Source organism: Bos taurus, chromosome 1 (genome assembly GCF_002263795.3).
Source record: "Bos taurus isolate L1 Dominette 01449 registration number 42190680 breed Hereford chromosome 1, ARS-UCD2.0, whole genome shotgun sequence".
Classification (NCBI taxonomy): Eukaryota; Metazoa; Chordata; class Mammalia; order Artiodactyla; family Bovidae; genus Bos; species Bos taurus.
Window position 1 is genome coordinate 45,757,773 of NC_037328.1, and position 17,060 is coordinate 45,774,832.

The window sequence follows — 17,060 nt, forward strand, 5'->3', positions numbered from 1 at the left end:
CAGTTTTAGCCACCAGAGAGTTTATTCTCTGTTTCACTAAAGGATCGTGACAGTGAAAGTATTATAGGTACCTACAAAGCAATCTCACAATAAAATGTGAAAATAAATCTTAAACCTGTTTCAATCCTAGAAATTATGGAATAAAAAATCCAGTATCTAAGTTGTCATATCACTGTTATGCCACATTTGTGTTTTCCTTTTTTTGTATCCACCTGCCTCATTGTTTTCCTACCAACCCTAGGCTATTACACTATTTGGAGATGATAGGAAATGAAAGTCTACAGCAGACCACATTTTCCTTGGCTGAGATCTTATGTTGTGGGGAAAGACGGGTGGTTCATATATGATTATTCACTAATGCCCGTATTTCACTTCTTATGCTTACCAGTTCTAAGAATCTTTGCTCCAGGGCTTTATACTCCAAAGAGTTTTTATTAAACAGATCTTCTGAAAACATCATGTTAGTCACTCTGAGGCTGAAGAAAACCACCACAGCTCCTACGGCTTGGGTATGACTCAGGTCATCACTTCTTGTGGGTTGAGCCACAACAGCCATCTCTGTGGAGTGGATATTTGTAGACATTTCCACATAACTACCAACCATGCCACTTTCCTCAGGGATTAGCTCAGGCTGATAGTAATCTGTGCCTATCTGGTCCAACTCTAATGAAATATCCTGTACACCCATAATGACTTCATCTTCCAGCAGGGTGGAACTTATGGTTGAAGGCAATTTGGTAGACTGTGTCATGGAAGCTTTCAACCAGAGCTTGTCAGTACTCTGTGGTGTACTTGCCAATGTGTCTCTGGACAGTTTCCCTAAGGGAGAAGTTCTTGCCCAAAAGACATCTGACTCTGGCACTGTGGTCCTCAAAGGCTGCACATCTGACTTTTCTATTGAAATCTTGCTGTCAAACCATTCATGGTTAAATGACTCTGTAGTCTGCTCCATATCCTCCTTTAGAAAGTGTTCTACTTGATCTGCTTTATCAATAGAAGCAGAGACTGCCACAAATGTCAGCAGAGGAGGTGATTTGGTAACTGAGTAATAATCAATGTCGGGTACCTCTGATGTGTGCTTGGGTAGAACTGGAGATGCAGATTGAGTTGTGGTCTCTGCAAAGAGGGACACAGTAGGTCCACCAAGGGGCTCATCTTCTGCAAAGTTTGTAGACCCATCAAAAGGCCCATATTCTGAATGCTCAGCACGTTGATCTGCAGAATCTATTTTGTCATCTATAACTGGTTTCACATCTATACCCTCAGTTAGCAAAAGTGAATCCTCAACTTCAAGCCATGACTTGGACAATGGTTCAGTGCTCTTCTCTAATGAAGTCTCACTCCATGGCCAAGTAATCAGGTCTATCTTTTGCCCAGACCCTGAACCCAAACCACTTTCAAACATGAACTCTTTTTCCATAGTTGTGTCTGGCATCCAAGAGCTCACTTCTAATTGGTCTTTGACTTTGGAGGCCAAAGAGTCCATGCCAAACGGTGTAGTTACTTCTTTAGCAAGAAGATCAAATGTGACAGAGGAGACTGGATATGGTGAGGATGGCAAAGATACCCCAGAGTCTTCCATGGATGGTGGTGTTTCTTTTGGCACAGGATAAGTAAATGGACTTGAAGGCAATGGATTAATAGAAAGAAAATCTTCTGACACTTCAACTTTCATTAATCCTAAAAATAGAGTTTTCCATTAATCAATCTACAAAGATGCCAAAATATATTCCCAGTCCTAATAAATACCTGTTTTTCCCCATTAGATCATGACAGACAGTTGCTGACTTTTACTTTGCCAAATCCAGCAAACAACAAGAAGGGATGATTATATTTTTGTGATGTGGTACAGTCACTCATGATTATAACCCCCTTCCCTGTGGATAACAAAACATCAGGTACTAAAATAACTCATCTTCAAACACTTTGGGTTTTTTTACCCCGTGAAAACAGAGAACTGCTGGTAGCCATATTGACAACAAAGACTGACTCTAGTAAAACCTTAGGAAGAAAATTCCCTAGAAATTGAATTCCCATTTTCTGGCAATGTTTATTGTCTACCATTCTTCAGGTTCACCCAATGTTCAAAAAGCTGGGCTCATTATTTATATCTTTATTCATCTTCCTCTTTCACCTATACTCTAGCCCTGAGTCTCACTGATTTGTCCTCTCCTGCCACATCTAAACCATCTACTTGACTTCATTTCTTAATCTCTGCTACAGCTTCCCCAGTTCAGACTTTCCCCTTCTCAAGCCTAATGCAAGCTAAAAATCTCTATTGGCCCCAAATTAATCCTATTGAAAGATACTGGCATAATCTTTGAGGCTGTTTGTTTACTACTAAAATATTCAAGCAAGTAGAGTAGTTCTTAAATAGTAATATAATTTAATTATATATCCTTTAACAGAAGCTTCAAAATATCTATTAGGTGATCTCACCCAAGATATTCATTTCTTATTATTTACCCATTTGGACTCTCCATTCCAACCCATTAAAGCCAATTGTTCCCTTTCTCACACAACTTTTCCAAGACATTTCCTCTCAGTGAATGTGGCCATGCTTTCTTCTAACCCTAGTCTCTTGCTCTCTTCAAAACCTCTGTCATCTAATGCAATAAATTGTGAAAAGTGATTAAAATTCCTTACCATCTTCTAATGAGTGAGACCCAGAAGTCCTTTCTTCAGAAGCCACAGGCAGGTCAGTCTGAAGCACTGCTGGGGTGACAGAATGAAGAGTCAAGCCGCTAACATCTAAAACCTCTGGGGAAGAACTGAGGCTCACCTTCGAGGGAAAGGCTAATTTGGGTGTAGACACTAAATCACCCAAAGGGCTTTCTGACCAGAGTTCCCTGCCAGTGGCTGAAGGAAGGCCAGAGCTGAAACCAAGTGGTGAAATACTGCTCGTGGTGGATTCATCTGCTGAGGGCCATTCAGCTTGAGGGGTATTATCCTGGAGGGGCAAAAAGAGGTTAAATCATATCATAGATAAAAGAAACACATACAAATAATTTCAAATAATCATCCATCCATCTACATTCCCAGATTTTACAGGGACAAAAGGCAATGTAATATTGTGAAAGGGATGGGGGATGGGCTCTAGAAGCAAACAGATCTATAATTAAATCCCAATTCAACCACTTACTAGTTGGAAAATCTAGAGAAAAATCAATCAAGGTATCACTTTAACCTCACCTAAAAAGTAGGAACAGATGACATATTATCTTTAAAAGATCCCAAACAAAATGAGTTTGTGGGATAAAACATTGTTTCTCTTGCTTTAGATGGTTCCTTTCCCTCTATCTTATTGGTGTGCTTTAAATACACAGAAGTTACTAATATCTTTACTTTGTTGTCAAAAACCTAAGCACGTTGCTCACAGCAGGAAAAACAATCGGTAATTTTATTCATCATTCTGAAAGGTATTAAAAATTAATTATAGGTCTTTTATTTTTATAAGAAATGCCACCAAGTGAAATGTGGTCTCTTACCTTGAATAAGTAGCCATATCTGCAAATTATAGCAATATCTGTGAATTATAGTACCACCTTTACTAACATAGTATTAATCGTATCTTAAAATTTAGCTGGTGGCTCAGGCAGTAACGTATTTGCATGCAATACAGGAGACCTGGGTTTGATCTGCATGCAATACAGGAGACCTGGGTTTGGAAGATCTCCTGGAGAAGGGAATGGCAATCTACTCCACTATTCTTGCTTGGAGAATCCCATGGACAGAGGAGCCTGGCAGACTACAACCCATGGGGTTGTAAAGAGTCAGACATGACTGAGCGACTAAGCACACACTCAGGAATAGAAAAGTGGACAGAAACACAATCCTTGAACACATTAATTATTTAATCTTGTGCAGATCAGTCTATGTAAAAAGGTTTAATGATGATTTTAATAGGTAAAATGGCCATGACATTGGATAAGAGTTTATATATTCTAATCTATATTGAATAACAAAACCCAAGAAGTGTCAAATGCATATAAGGAATTCATAAAATATTTCCTAGGTGAAAACTGAAAAATAGGAAAGATCAATAATTCTCTACTCTAAATAGCATTAAAATCTCATGCAGATTTTTTAAAGACACCAATGCCCAAGCCACACACCCCAGAGATCCTAACTTAACTGGTCTAAGAGTTGGGACCAAGACATGGTATTACACTCTTAAAGGTTCCTCAGTAAAGGATGGAGCCTCATCACATGCCCATTGTATTATACCTGCCTGGGTTTCTAAAATACTTCTTTAGTTGTTGAATCATTATATTTTCTCATTAACTGGAAACTTTAAGAAAATTTCCACAAGCATAAACCTGCCTGAAAACTAGAATTCATGGGATAGCTATGAACAAAATGAAGTCCATGGAAACTAAGAACAAGAAACTCTGAACAGAATCCCTTCCACCTTCCTCCAGGAGATTCCTGCCAGAGGTGGTGAACTTTCACTGGCACATACGCTCAAGCCTAACATGCTTTTTAAACAAAAGCACACAATTTTAAGGTGGCTAACTATAGTTTAGTCTATGGCCATGAACTAACTCAACCTACTAAGCTATGGAGGGACTCAACTCAGTTACATCACCTAATGTCTTTTATGCTTTGTCTACACACTTTCTCTCGTCTCTCCATCAAGGGTCCACATGATGAAGCATTAGATAGCACACTCCCTCAATCACAAAGGAGGAAACAGGAGGCAAGAAATTACTGAGCATGTCCGAATTCATCCCTTCTTCTAGTGACAAATGCACAGTAGATCATTGGGTATACATAGAAATACTCTCAGTTTCATCTACTATTTCTAAACTAAAAGCACTAAGTCAAGTAACTAATTTTCTTTTGTGGAACTCAGTGACACCAACACTTCGTTCCCTGTTCAGACTCTTTTAATTAGGTCCTATTTTAAGTGAGCCATCCTATTGGTTACTTTTATCTGTCACAACCCTAGCCCCTTCTCTTCCCTGATAACTTCATCACCCCCGCTCCCTTACGAGTGGTCTTCTGTTTGAGTTTGCACGTTTAGAAGCGGAAGATCAAAAAACAGGAAGACTGAGAGGTTAGGGTATTTCTTTCCTCTAAGCCTCCATACTGTGTGTCCTGCAGTAGCTCTGTCCCTCAAAAAACTAAAGCTTCAGCTCTTACTGGGCTCTGGTCACTGCATTTCCTCCCCCTGCCCTAAAACTCAATGGATGGGAATGGCTTCTCATTGCTGTTAGTCTCAGCACACTTTGAGATTTCCTTTTTTCATTCCCTTAACCTCACACTACTATCCAGGGGGTTCTGCTACCACTGAAACCCTAACTGAGCCATGTTCTGTAGTGCAATGTATTTTAAATATCCATAAAAGTTTGCATCATTTTTGTCAAAAGGTGATTACAAGATATGTGATGAAATACAAATGGCCAGAAAAAGAAGAGAATGGATTAAAACAACAACATGAACCAAACATGATATCATTCTGGCAAAATTTAATTAGAAATAAAGAATCTAAAGAGTAAAGAGGGAAGTGATGAAAAGGGGATGGTGCAATATTAGTATATATTTTTGGCAATGTGACTTGGTCAGAAAGAGGAATTAGACAAAGACACATCTGAGCATTAGATTGGAGTCTAGTGATCTGAGTCTGATGAACTGAATATATAGAGAAAAGCAAAATATATATCAAAGGAAGAGGAAGACCATCTTCAAAAGACTAGATGTAACTGCTGCAAATGATATATTAAAAAAAAAAAAAAAGAAAGAACCATTTAAGGATAAGAAATTACCTCTTGGGAATTCTCTCATCAGAAGTGAAACTGAGGATATCAATCATGAGTAAGGCCAAAAAGATGATTTAAATCATGGGAAAGATTTCTGGCATTTTTCTAGTAAATTTTAGTATTTAAGAGTATGTCATCACCAGGAATGAATTTAACCTTCATAACTTCAAAACTCTATATAGGGAAAGCAGCTTGTGATCACTGACCTATGTACATGGTGCTTCTATATAACCTAGCACCAAACAGATACATAAAGTTGCCTTATATTTCTGACTAGAGAGTCTAAAAGTTTCTGGGTCCTCAAAAATGAGCCAAGAGTGATGTCAGCAAGATGAATGAGTAAGACAACCCCAACTCATACTCCCCTTTCAACAACAGCAATTTTCACCCTTTGTGGACAAAAGTGACTTTGTGGGAGCTGCAGGATTCAGTACTATATACCAAGGGACCCAGAAGGAGTCTGGCCCACCTGGCACATAGGGTAATAAGCATACAGACTTCAGCCCTGACTGTGGACCTGAGGTGGCCCATGAACTAGCTCCAGCCCCTCTTGGACACAATCTGGGAGCCACTGGAGAACAATAACTTGGACAATCACCCGTAAATGAGAGAACCATTGTGGAAGTCCAAGAGTCCAAAAGAGTAGCTCCCAAAATACCACTAAATCCAAGTTCAGACACACTGTTGAAGGTAAGCTAAACAGTTTCACTTTACCCACCTCATCCTTCCCACATGGCAACACAGCCCATGGCCAAGAGAGCACCACTCTGCACAAGATTTCTGCACAGAGGAAAGTGAGAGTGTGTTAGTCTCTGGCCGCCCCAGCTGTGCAGGTCCTTGTATTTCTCTCACTCTGTCCAGAGTACTGAGTTGTAAGATGCACAACTAGGGGATGGGAAGTGGCTGAAAGAAGAGCAGCCAGGACTCTGAACGTATTAAAGGGATACAGATCCTACTAACTGCATGACGGACTCCATCAGGAGGCCTGACCATGAGTTGCCAAAACGCTTTGCCCACTGATCCCCCTTCCATAGCCCACGGGCGCCTCCAGTACTGTGTGTGCCTCACCCCCACACACACCTGCTCCACCCCATGGCTGGTTCCTTGTATGCCCTTCCCATGGCAGAGAGAGCGAGCTTTGGCAGACAGCTAGTGAACAGAAAGCCATCCTGAATCTATAGGCCAGGGAGAGATGACAAACTTTAGCTTCTGCACTTCCCTTGGGAAAGCAAAAGGAAAGCTATCATCACTCAGCCCGGTGCACTGCAGGATCAAGAGAGGGCACACAAACTTAAGAAATCTGCCACAAGAGGTAGCAAGAAGCATGCAGAAGGTATATCCATAGGAGGTCTGAGAAAAACAGAAAGAAAATATTCTAATAGTTATATGAAAAGATATTAAAAAATCACCTTTAACAGGGAAATGCAAGTCAAAACCACAACAAAACATCATCTCACACCTGTTGGAATGGCTATTTTCAAAAAAGATAAAAGTGCTAGCAAAGGTGTGTGGAAAAGGGACCCATGTGCACTGTTAGTGGGAATGTAAATAGGTATAGCCATTGTGGAAAACAGTATACAGTTTAAATTAAAAACAGAACTACCATGTGATCCAGCAATCCCACTTCTGGATATATGGCTGAAGAAAACTAAATCAGTGTGTCAAAGAGTTCTCTGTACTCTTATGCTCAGTGCAGCATTATTCAGAATACTAAGACATGGAAACAACCTGAGTGTCCATCAGTGGATAAATGGATAAAGATGCGTTACACACATACCATGGAATATTATCTAGCCATGGAACAGAAAGAAGTCCTGCCATTTATGGCAATATGAATGGACTTGGAGGGCATTATGCTAAGTAAACTAAATCAGAAGAAAAGGTCAAATACTGTATGATACCACTTACACATAGAATCTGAGAAAGCCAAACTCATAAAAACAGTTGTGTTCTCTAGGGGCTGGGGGTGAGGAGATGGAGAGACGTCAGTCAAAGAGTACAAACTTGCAGCTATAAGCCAAATAAGTTCTGGGTATCTAATGTACAACATGGTGGCTATAGTTAACAGTACTGTTATAAACTTGAAATTTGTCTAAAGAGTAACTCTTAAATGTTCTTACCACCAAAAAAAAGATAAATATGTGAAGTAATGGAGCTGTTAACTAACTCTACTGTGATAAGTACTTCAAATCATCATCTTGTACACCTTAAATTTATACAATGTTCTAGGTCAATTATATCTCAAGAAATGGGAAATAAAAAGAATTGCCCAGATGGAGACAGCAATTCCAGAGTTCAATTCCAAATAAATGAAAAGACAACAAATTGAAGTCTAGAATGTAGAAGTAAAACAAATAGAAGCTTTTGTTTTGCCAAAGGTTTAGTACTTTATAAGGCCATCCTTCGGTTTACAAAAATCTTATGTTAGGAAGGGGGGCAGAGCATGCACATATATGTGAACATAATAAAAGTACCATATTTTATAACTAGAAAGACTCTTAAGAATCATTTAGTCAAAACTTGCCTATTAAAAATAAGGAACTGAGGTTCATAGTCAGGAAAGGCCCACAGTCACAAAAAATAGAGAAAAAAAATCTGAACTAGATTCTGAGTTACTAGAGTTCTGTCCTTGGGTTTCACTCACCATATAGGACTTTTTGTTGAAGAATACGTACAAGTGTATATACCCAGAGGGCAAAAGGATTTCCAGAGGAGAAACTAGAGCTAGCAGATTTGGCAGTCAGTTCTCATTCAGGCTGGCATGTGTGCAAAGATCCAAAAGACTCAGGTGAAAAAAGAGCAGAGAAAGGAGGAAAGACCATTTTCTAATATTTAAATGTCTGCTATGTTGAATATAGAAGCTATTTGCATATAAGGGAATTCTTCCTTTCTCATTTTTTTCTATTATCCTAAAATTATGTATGTATTCAATTTTAAGTAAGAAAGCCATTTAGTCAATACTAAGTTCTGTCCCTCAAAAAAGCTGTTATGATGATAAGAATCATACCATACCAGAGAATTCATTTGCTTTCCTCTTAATTATCTAAAACCACTTCTAGAAATGTATTAAAGCCACCTGTGCTTCCAGTTGAGTCAGGTATATTTATATTGTTGTAATTCTAGGTGTGCATTTTTTCAAAATTCTAGGAGAGATGACTAAGCTCCTCAACCTATACCTAAGAATTTGAGTTTTATCATAAAGAGCCTACGACCTGACACATATTAGGAAAGGCAGTTGAATCCTCAATGAAAAAGAAATCCTCAAGCAATATACATGATTTCAATATACCTGTAAACTAAATTCCTTTTCATTTTCTAAAAATTAAAATAATAAACAATTCTGTAATGAAAGTTTAAGCCACAGGTAAGCAACATAAAATGTGAAGTAAAACAACTTGATTTTTTTAAAGAAAGAAAGAAGACCAAAAAAAAAAAAAGAAAGAAAGAAAGAAAGAAGACCATCTATTCCAAACAAGTACCCCCTTAAGAAAAAAAAAAAAAAAAATGGCATGGCAATGAAGCTTTCTCATATATTTTGAAAGGTAAACACATACATGCCAGGAATAGCACTTCATTTATTTTTATATGAATAGATGTTCCCATAGTAACAAATTCAACTCCCGAATTCTTCTTTTAGCTCAATGTAGTATATCAACAGGTTCAATATTATATTGGCCAGTTTCAGTTCTGCTAATGCCAATTGAAAAGCTTGCTAAGTGCTATAGGAAGCACACTGTTCAACAAGTGATTTTCCAAATCAGAAGGCCAAAAGGCATCAAATTCAATATCCCCAAATTACTACCTTTAAAATAACTTCTAAAAATAAAATCTGGTTAAAAAAAGAAACAACAAAAACCTCACTTCTATTAGAGTAGAGAGGACAGAGAGGAAGAAGGGGGAGGAAGGGGAGAAGCAATAACCAGACACTTCTAGTTAATCATACTTTTCTTTCATGTCTTATTATTACCATTAACATTCCAATGTCTCCTCAAACTGAAAAACCAAGGAGTTGGCTTAAATGCAAATAGACCCACAGAACAAGCAACATAAATGAACAAATGAGTACAGTTAGTCAGTGTCTGCCATAACTAAATGGGCAGCCTCTTTCAACCAAGCTCTAGCCATTTCTTGCAATGGAAAATGTAAACAATGATTTTGGATCTTCCGGTTTTCAAAAGAAATTGAAAAATCTGCATTTTTATCAAAAAATCTCCTAATTTTTAAAAATTGACTTAAAAAAATAGCCCCAAAGCACATGCCTATAGCTGGATATCTAGTCAGATCATCTCAAGTTTGCAAACCCTGGCTTATATAAAATTTGTGTCTTTACATCATTCTAAGTTATCATCACAGATCTGTGGTGACAGAAGCCCTGACCATCAGTATGTCTTCTCTAGTTGGCGGGAATGCATACTTGTACAGCCACTATGGAGAACAGTGTGGAGATGCCTTAAAAAACTGGAAATAGAATTGCCTTATGACCCAGCAATCCCACTGCTGGGCATACACACTGAGGAAACCAGAGTGGAAAGAGACATGTGTACCCCAATGTTCATCTCAGCACTGTTTATAATAGCCAGGACATGGAAGCAACCTAGATGTCCATCAGCAGATGAAAGGATAAGAAAGCTGTGGTACATATACACAATGGAGTATTACTCAGCCATTAAAAAGAATACATTTGAATCAGTTCTAATGAGGTAGATGAAAATTGAAGCCTATTATACAGAGTGAAGTAAGCCAGAAAGAAAAACACCAATACAGTATACTAATGCATATATATGGAATTTAGAAAGATGGTAACAATAACCCTGTATGAGAGACAGCAAAAGAGACACAGATGTATAGAACAGTCTTTTGGACTCTGTGGGAGAGGGAGAGGGTGGGTTGATTTGGGAGAATGGCACTGAAACATGTATAATATCATATAAGAAACGAATCGCCAGTCCAGGTTCGATGCAGGATACAGGATGCTTGGGGCTGGTGCCCTGGGATGACCCAGAGGGATGGTATGGGGAGGAAGGTGGGAGGGGGGTTCAGGATGGGGAACACGTGTACACCTGTGGCAGATTCATGTCGATATATGGCAAAACCAATACAATATTGCAAAGTAAAAAATAAATAAATAAAGTAGCCCAAAACAACTGTTAAAAAAAAAAAGAAAAGAAAAGAAGCCCTGACCAGAATGGGATCAGAAGGAACAGAGGCCAGAGGCATGTGTTTGCAATGGATCACCACTCCCTGCCACCACACCCTGAATGAACGCCTATGACAGCACCACCTTATTTGTGTACAAGTCTGTCTACCACCACCAGACTGGAAACTACCTCTTGTAGGCAAGACCACACCTTATTCATCTTAGTCTCCCCAGCACTTGGCACATGAAAAGGACAAAATAAATACACTTGAATGAGTAAGTGGATGAATAAACAAACACCAAACGAATGTAATCTCTGATGTCAATCTCCCTCTAACCTTTTTTCTCCATTATGGAACTTGGTGAAAAGAGTATTTTCAGTGACTCCACATTTCAAAACTGAGTTGCTCTACACCTGAGCAGAAGGAATGGCTGCTCATATTGATGGTTAAGCCAGTTTGAGGCAGACTTTCTAAATTTCCACTGCTGGATGAAAGCCAAGAAACAGATGTTTGAAATTAATTTAACATTAGTTTCTTTTCTGCCATATGAGACAGAAAAGAAGTATCAAGAGGGTAGAAGGAGTGGGGAATATAGAAGAAGGGAATGTCCAGGGTGCAACCATGTGATAACAGAAGATCCTGGAATCGTTGTAGACAGTTTGGTCTTTAGTGGTATTGTGGTGGTTGTTCTACTGACACTGCAGGAAGCTACTTTCTTTTTGACTGGTTGCTTCTGGGTAGGTGTCATGGCAAGTGGAGGCTAGAAGGGACAGAAGTGTGCCCAGGGGAGTTGAGTGGTAGGAACAACAAAAAAAAGTTCATTCCATGCTGTTTCTGTGCAAATGGGAATATTTTCTGCCCAGGATAAAGGGAGGCTGATTTAGAGTCCCACGCAATATTTCTCATTTGTCAACCAGGCACTATTTTTACTCTTCTTTCTCTCTTTTCCATACGTACACTGTTCTATAGGCTCTGGAATATATAAACATTTTCTTCAATACAGTCCCTGTAACAAAAAGCTATACTCTGTACCTATGTACATCAAATTTACATTTCTGGGTAACTTTTAGAGAACAACTCAGTGGGCACTTACAGTTTAATTATCACCAAACAAGTATGAACCACAAATAACCTTTCTACCATTTGCGGACTTTGGCAATGCTGAACGTATGGACTTCATTTAACCACTGCAGAAGGCTTAAATTATCTGCTCATGGTTGGGTCCATGAGTTGACAACTATGAATAATGTTCCAAGGATGATGTAAGAGAATATTTGAAATAGGAACAGCTTGGGAAATCCATGATGCCAAAGTAAGCAGGCAGGTGTACAAAGACGAGAAGTTTTAGAGCCTGGTTCTAGGCATAAAACACAGAAACATACTTACCAGAATAGATGGTAGGGCCTGCTGAAGACTTGAACTTTGAGTGTTCCAAACTTGGTCTTCACTTTGGGGAAGTAAAACCCCTCTCACTAAAGAAAGAATAACATTAAAGAAATTTTTAGTTGAGACACTACTGTGTTTAAGGTTCAGAGACAATTAAAAACCAAGTTCTTCCTTTTTATAAGCTTAGATTTGGGTAGAACAAATGGAAGGATCTTGCCTAGAAAACGCTTGATACTTTATTCAAATATTTTACTTATATTAGCACCATCTATCTAAATTATAAGACTCCAACATAAATATTCTTCCCATTGTTACATTTTGAACACTCCTATTTTCTTTCCTTTCTCAAGCATTTTTTACTCTTTTCAGGATTCCCATGAAGTATCTGTTCTAAAATTGACTTTTTTTTCATTTTAATAAGAAAGTTGAACTGAAATTCCAATTCATTTGGCTGATGCCAAAAATGGAGAAAATTATACAAAACTATTTCCTTTTTGGCAGCAAAACTATTTCCTTTTTGGCAGAGAGTACCTTTGAAAAATAGGGTAAGACACCAGAGAGTTTATCACTATACCAATACTAAAGAGTCACAAAGTTAAGAGAGTAGATTATATAATTCAACTCAGTAAGATTTACTGAAACCTCACTAGTTACTATAGACTTTGATTATATTGAGGCTATAAACACTAATAAAGCCAAGTTCCTCTTGTGGAAGTGTTCCCTATGTCAGAGAGATAAATAAAACAATATGAGAGGCATTTATATAATGTATGTGAACACAGACCAAAAAATAGAATGATTTTTCCTGGAGGAGAGAAGGAATCAATAAAAATTAAAAAGAAGGGGTTGCGAGAAAGGTGATCTGGTGTATACACCAAAAATAGAAGCAAAATCTCTGTATTTACCTGTTCCTACTGCACTGACACCTGGGTCGGGAAGATCCCCTGGAGAGGGAAATGGCAACCCACTCCAGTACTCTTGCCTGGAAAATCCCATAGACCAAGGAGCCTGGTAGGTTACAGTCCATGGGGTTGCAAAGAGTCAGACACGACTGAGTGACTTCACTTTCACTTTTCACTGCACTGACATAAAGGGATCAATCAAAAATCAAACTTTATTTTTGGAAAATAAGTACTTTCCAAAACTTTTTCTCGACAGTGTGTTCAGTTAACTTGTCTTCTATGGAAAACCAGTAGCGTGAAATCAAAGATGAATATATATTTTAATGACGATCAAGTTACCTAGGAAGCTGCAGCCATTCAGAACTCTGAAGCTGGCGTAACAACAGAAATGTATTTTAGGAACAAAATTCTGAGCAATTGAAATGTGTATCTACTGAAAGGCAAAGCACCTGAATTAGTTTGTGCTGGATATCCTAAAGCTTTTGTTAAACTTGCTGTGAATTACTGACCTCTTTCTAGGACACCTTCTAGAAGGTAGCTCCACATAAAAATAAGACCTCACTATGCTCTTTATGGATTTAGTATCCTAAACAGCCTCATTTTGCCTATTGCATATCTTAATCCTCATGCCATTGATTCACCAGAAACCCCTGATTAATCTACCTGAATTAGCTGCATGGCTAATAGTCATTAGCTTAATGACTATGAACTAAAACAGGGAAAGGAAAATATGAACTATCTGGAAATAAAGCTAAAGCACCATTCATATCAGGATGTTTTCTGTATGATGCAGCCTAGAGAGTGCTAAGAACCATATATATATTGGGAATTTTGTTTTATGAGAATATACTGGGAAAGAAACTAAAACCATACAAGGACTTAATGGTTATACAACTTACCATTGATAAGCTGAAGGGAGTCAGGATCTGGATTCAAAGAAGAGCTCCCCAGCAAAAAATTCTGGTGCAGTGTCTCAGCAATATAATCTCTGAAGTTACTAATTGTATAAACAGCAGTGGGCTTATCATCCAATTCTACAAGACCATGGTTTTCCACCTTGTTGGAATGTAGGCTAATTAGGTCCCAGGTAGTATTGCTGATAGCCTCCCCATTGAAGGTAACTGCATAGTGAACATCTATGCCACTGTGGATGACAAGAAAAACAGATTAGGTCCTGCCAAGGAAACACAAAGAAAGGAACTCTGAAGCCATGGAGAGCAAACATTAGACCTAGGAAGAGTCTCATAAGGCAAGGATTCCATCACCATTCTCCATAGACTCTGGATGGCAACATTTAGCCATACCCTTCTCCTTCCAGAAAACAGAGAGTTTACAGCTCTAAGAACACGGAGGCCACAGAGCCAGCCTGTATAATACCTGAGCATCTTCTTCCCCCCATGTTCTCACTCCTTCAAAATCAACTGTTCCTTTTCACTCTCAGTCAGCTTCCTTCTTCCCCTATTAGAGTTTCTCCTCCCTGATTTAAAAAAACCAAACCAAACCTTCTAACTCCACCCAACAATGGGAAATCCTCTTATATCTCAGTACTGTTGCTGGACGATTTATGTACTCCACAATGGGGAGTGAAATAGTAAAGCAGCTTAATGACTGTGAACTGAAACAGTTATCTATTGTGAAAGGAAAATATGAACTATTTGGAAATAAAGCTAATTGATGAGTTGTGAGTTTTTTAAAAAAATATCATGCTAGAATATCTTCTAATATGACAGCTATCTAAGTCTCTTCTTTGATAGCCCAGACAATTTACAGTCCCATAAAGTTTAATAGTGCATTGTAAAAAACTTACTAAGAAGTGATGGTTTTTTGGCCCACTAGGAATGATAACTCCAAAGTTTACGACTTTACTTGCCTATAGGACATTTAGCAAATTAGTTAATACAACTAACAAATTAGTCCAATTTGGCGGGGCTTCCCCGGTGGCTCAGTGGTAAAGAATCTTCCTGCCAATGCAAAAGACATGGGTTTGATCCCTGAGTTGAGAAGATCCTCTGGAGAAGGAAATGGCTACCCACTCTAGTATTCTTGTCTGAGAAACACATGGATAGAGGAGCCTGGCAGGCTACAGTCCACGGGGTCAAAAGCAGCTGGATACAACTTAGTGACTAAATAGCAACAACATCTAACTTAGCATTCCTTTCCCAGTTAACTATATATATTTCTTCCAAATGCTCTAGAAACTACCTCTCATTTTTCTGCTGGCTCCCTCATTAATGAGTTGAATAAAATTTTGAAAAGTGTTAATAAATAACTTTGTCTGGGAATGGGGCCTTTTCACTATCTTTCCACAGGCAAACAAAGAGACGATTTCTTGGAAGAAAGGATAAAGTGAAAATAAATAAGTAGGACTTGATATGTCATTTGACATTTTCTTAAATAATCATTTTGAAGAAACATCAGAATATAAGATTTTTAAACCAATAGAACTACACCTTATAGACCAACTCAGACTTATCTAACAGCTAAAAACTAACATTTTTGTAAGTGCTTACAATGACAGGTTATGTCCCAGGCTTTGTCTGATTTAACACTCATAACAAATGTGAAGGTTTTATTATCTTCAGATTATTGTTAAGAAACTAAGCTTTAAAGAAGACTTGCCTAAAATATTACAATATATAAAGGGGTAAAGTCAAGATTCAAACACAGATCTGCCTGACTCTGACACCAGCATTCTGAATGACTACACTACACTCAGTAACTTTAAACTATTAACAAAAAAAAAGTCATCACGAGAACAGCTTTGCTCTACTCATCACCCTCACTTCCAGCCAGTCTGTGAGACACAGCCATCAGAAACAATACCCTACAAGCACACCAAGATCCTCCATCCTCTCAAAGATGCACCACCCTCTCAAAGATCCTCCACCCTCTCAAAGATGAACCACTGAAGGCAGATGTGCACGGAAATAATCTGCCACCTTCAGACATTCTGTAGGAGCAAAACGATGCCCAAACCAAATCACTCAAAAAAGCATTTCCTCTTCTGATTCACTTATATATTCCTTGATTATAGACTGTGCTGTTTTGTAAAAAGATTTTGTTTATAGTGAATGCCTTGCAGTCTGTCCTTGAGTTTCTATCTCCAATGTCTGACTTGGTACCTGGCATTCAATGCCTATTAAATTAACAGAAATCTATACTTGCCTGACTAGAGAGAGAAAACTCCAGCCTTAATTAAGGTATTCACATGTCTTTAGAATAAAAAAAATGTCAGAATAATGAGAGGGGTCTCATGGAGTCTAGAAAAAGGGCTACTTAACTAATTTATCTTACTATGAGTGAAAAGCCTGTAGCAGTGCATTGTAGCTTCCTTGTAACACAGAACCCTAGATTGGAGATAGCTACAATAGGCTAGCATGACTTTGATATTGGCCATTAGGATCACCCAACTTCCCTTCTCTGATCTCAAGCTGGCAAAAGAACTTACGATCATAATTTCCTACAGATTGTCCTATGGGGAAAGAATGCATGAGCTAAGCCAATGCAATAATTAGTCAGCTGGCAGATACATTTCTTGCTTTAAATAGATCAATCAGCATCCTAGAGAATGCACTATATTTTGTAGTTTGGTAAGCATAAATTGGTCTTAGGAGACCTCTTCTTCCTGGGAACTCTGGCAGTTCTGGACTTGCCCTGGGTCTACAGGGGACGCCATGAAGGTGTTACCCCTTGCCTACCACAGAAGCAGTGAGGCACAATGTTCCTGTCCCACTCTGAGTATCATCAATAAGGCTTTCCTCCCCAGTCTGATAAGCTGTCACTTCCAATGGTGTGCTTTAGGGAACCTTACAGTGGTAACTGAGCATCTCAACACTTGGATGCCTTGCTGAGTGATAAGACATCTGCTTGT

The 17,060-nt window shown here is 38.5% G+C and overlaps 1 protein-coding gene across 9 annotated transcripts in view; it reads right to left on the minus strand.

The window, feature by feature from the left end:
- The window catches only part of IMPG2 (interphotoreceptor matrix proteoglycan 2), a 78,640-nt gene that overhangs the window by 18,717 nt on the left and 42,863 nt on the right, over positions 1 to 17,060 (minus strand). For all 9 annotated transcript variants that reach the window (XM_024994088.2, XM_024994093.2, XM_024994077.2 and 6 more), the window contains 4 exons: positions 14,089 to 14,333; positions 12,288 to 12,373; positions 2,647 to 2,950; positions 386 to 1,680 (listed from right to left, as the gene is read on the minus strand). In XM_024994088.2, the coding sequence (XP_024849856.2) occupies positions 386 to 1,680; positions 2,647 to 2,950; positions 12,288 to 12,373; positions 14,089 to 14,333 (1,930 nt within the window). The remainder of the gene's footprint in view (positions 1 to 385; positions 1,681 to 2,646; positions 2,951 to 12,287; positions 12,374 to 14,088; positions 14,334 to 17,060) is intronic.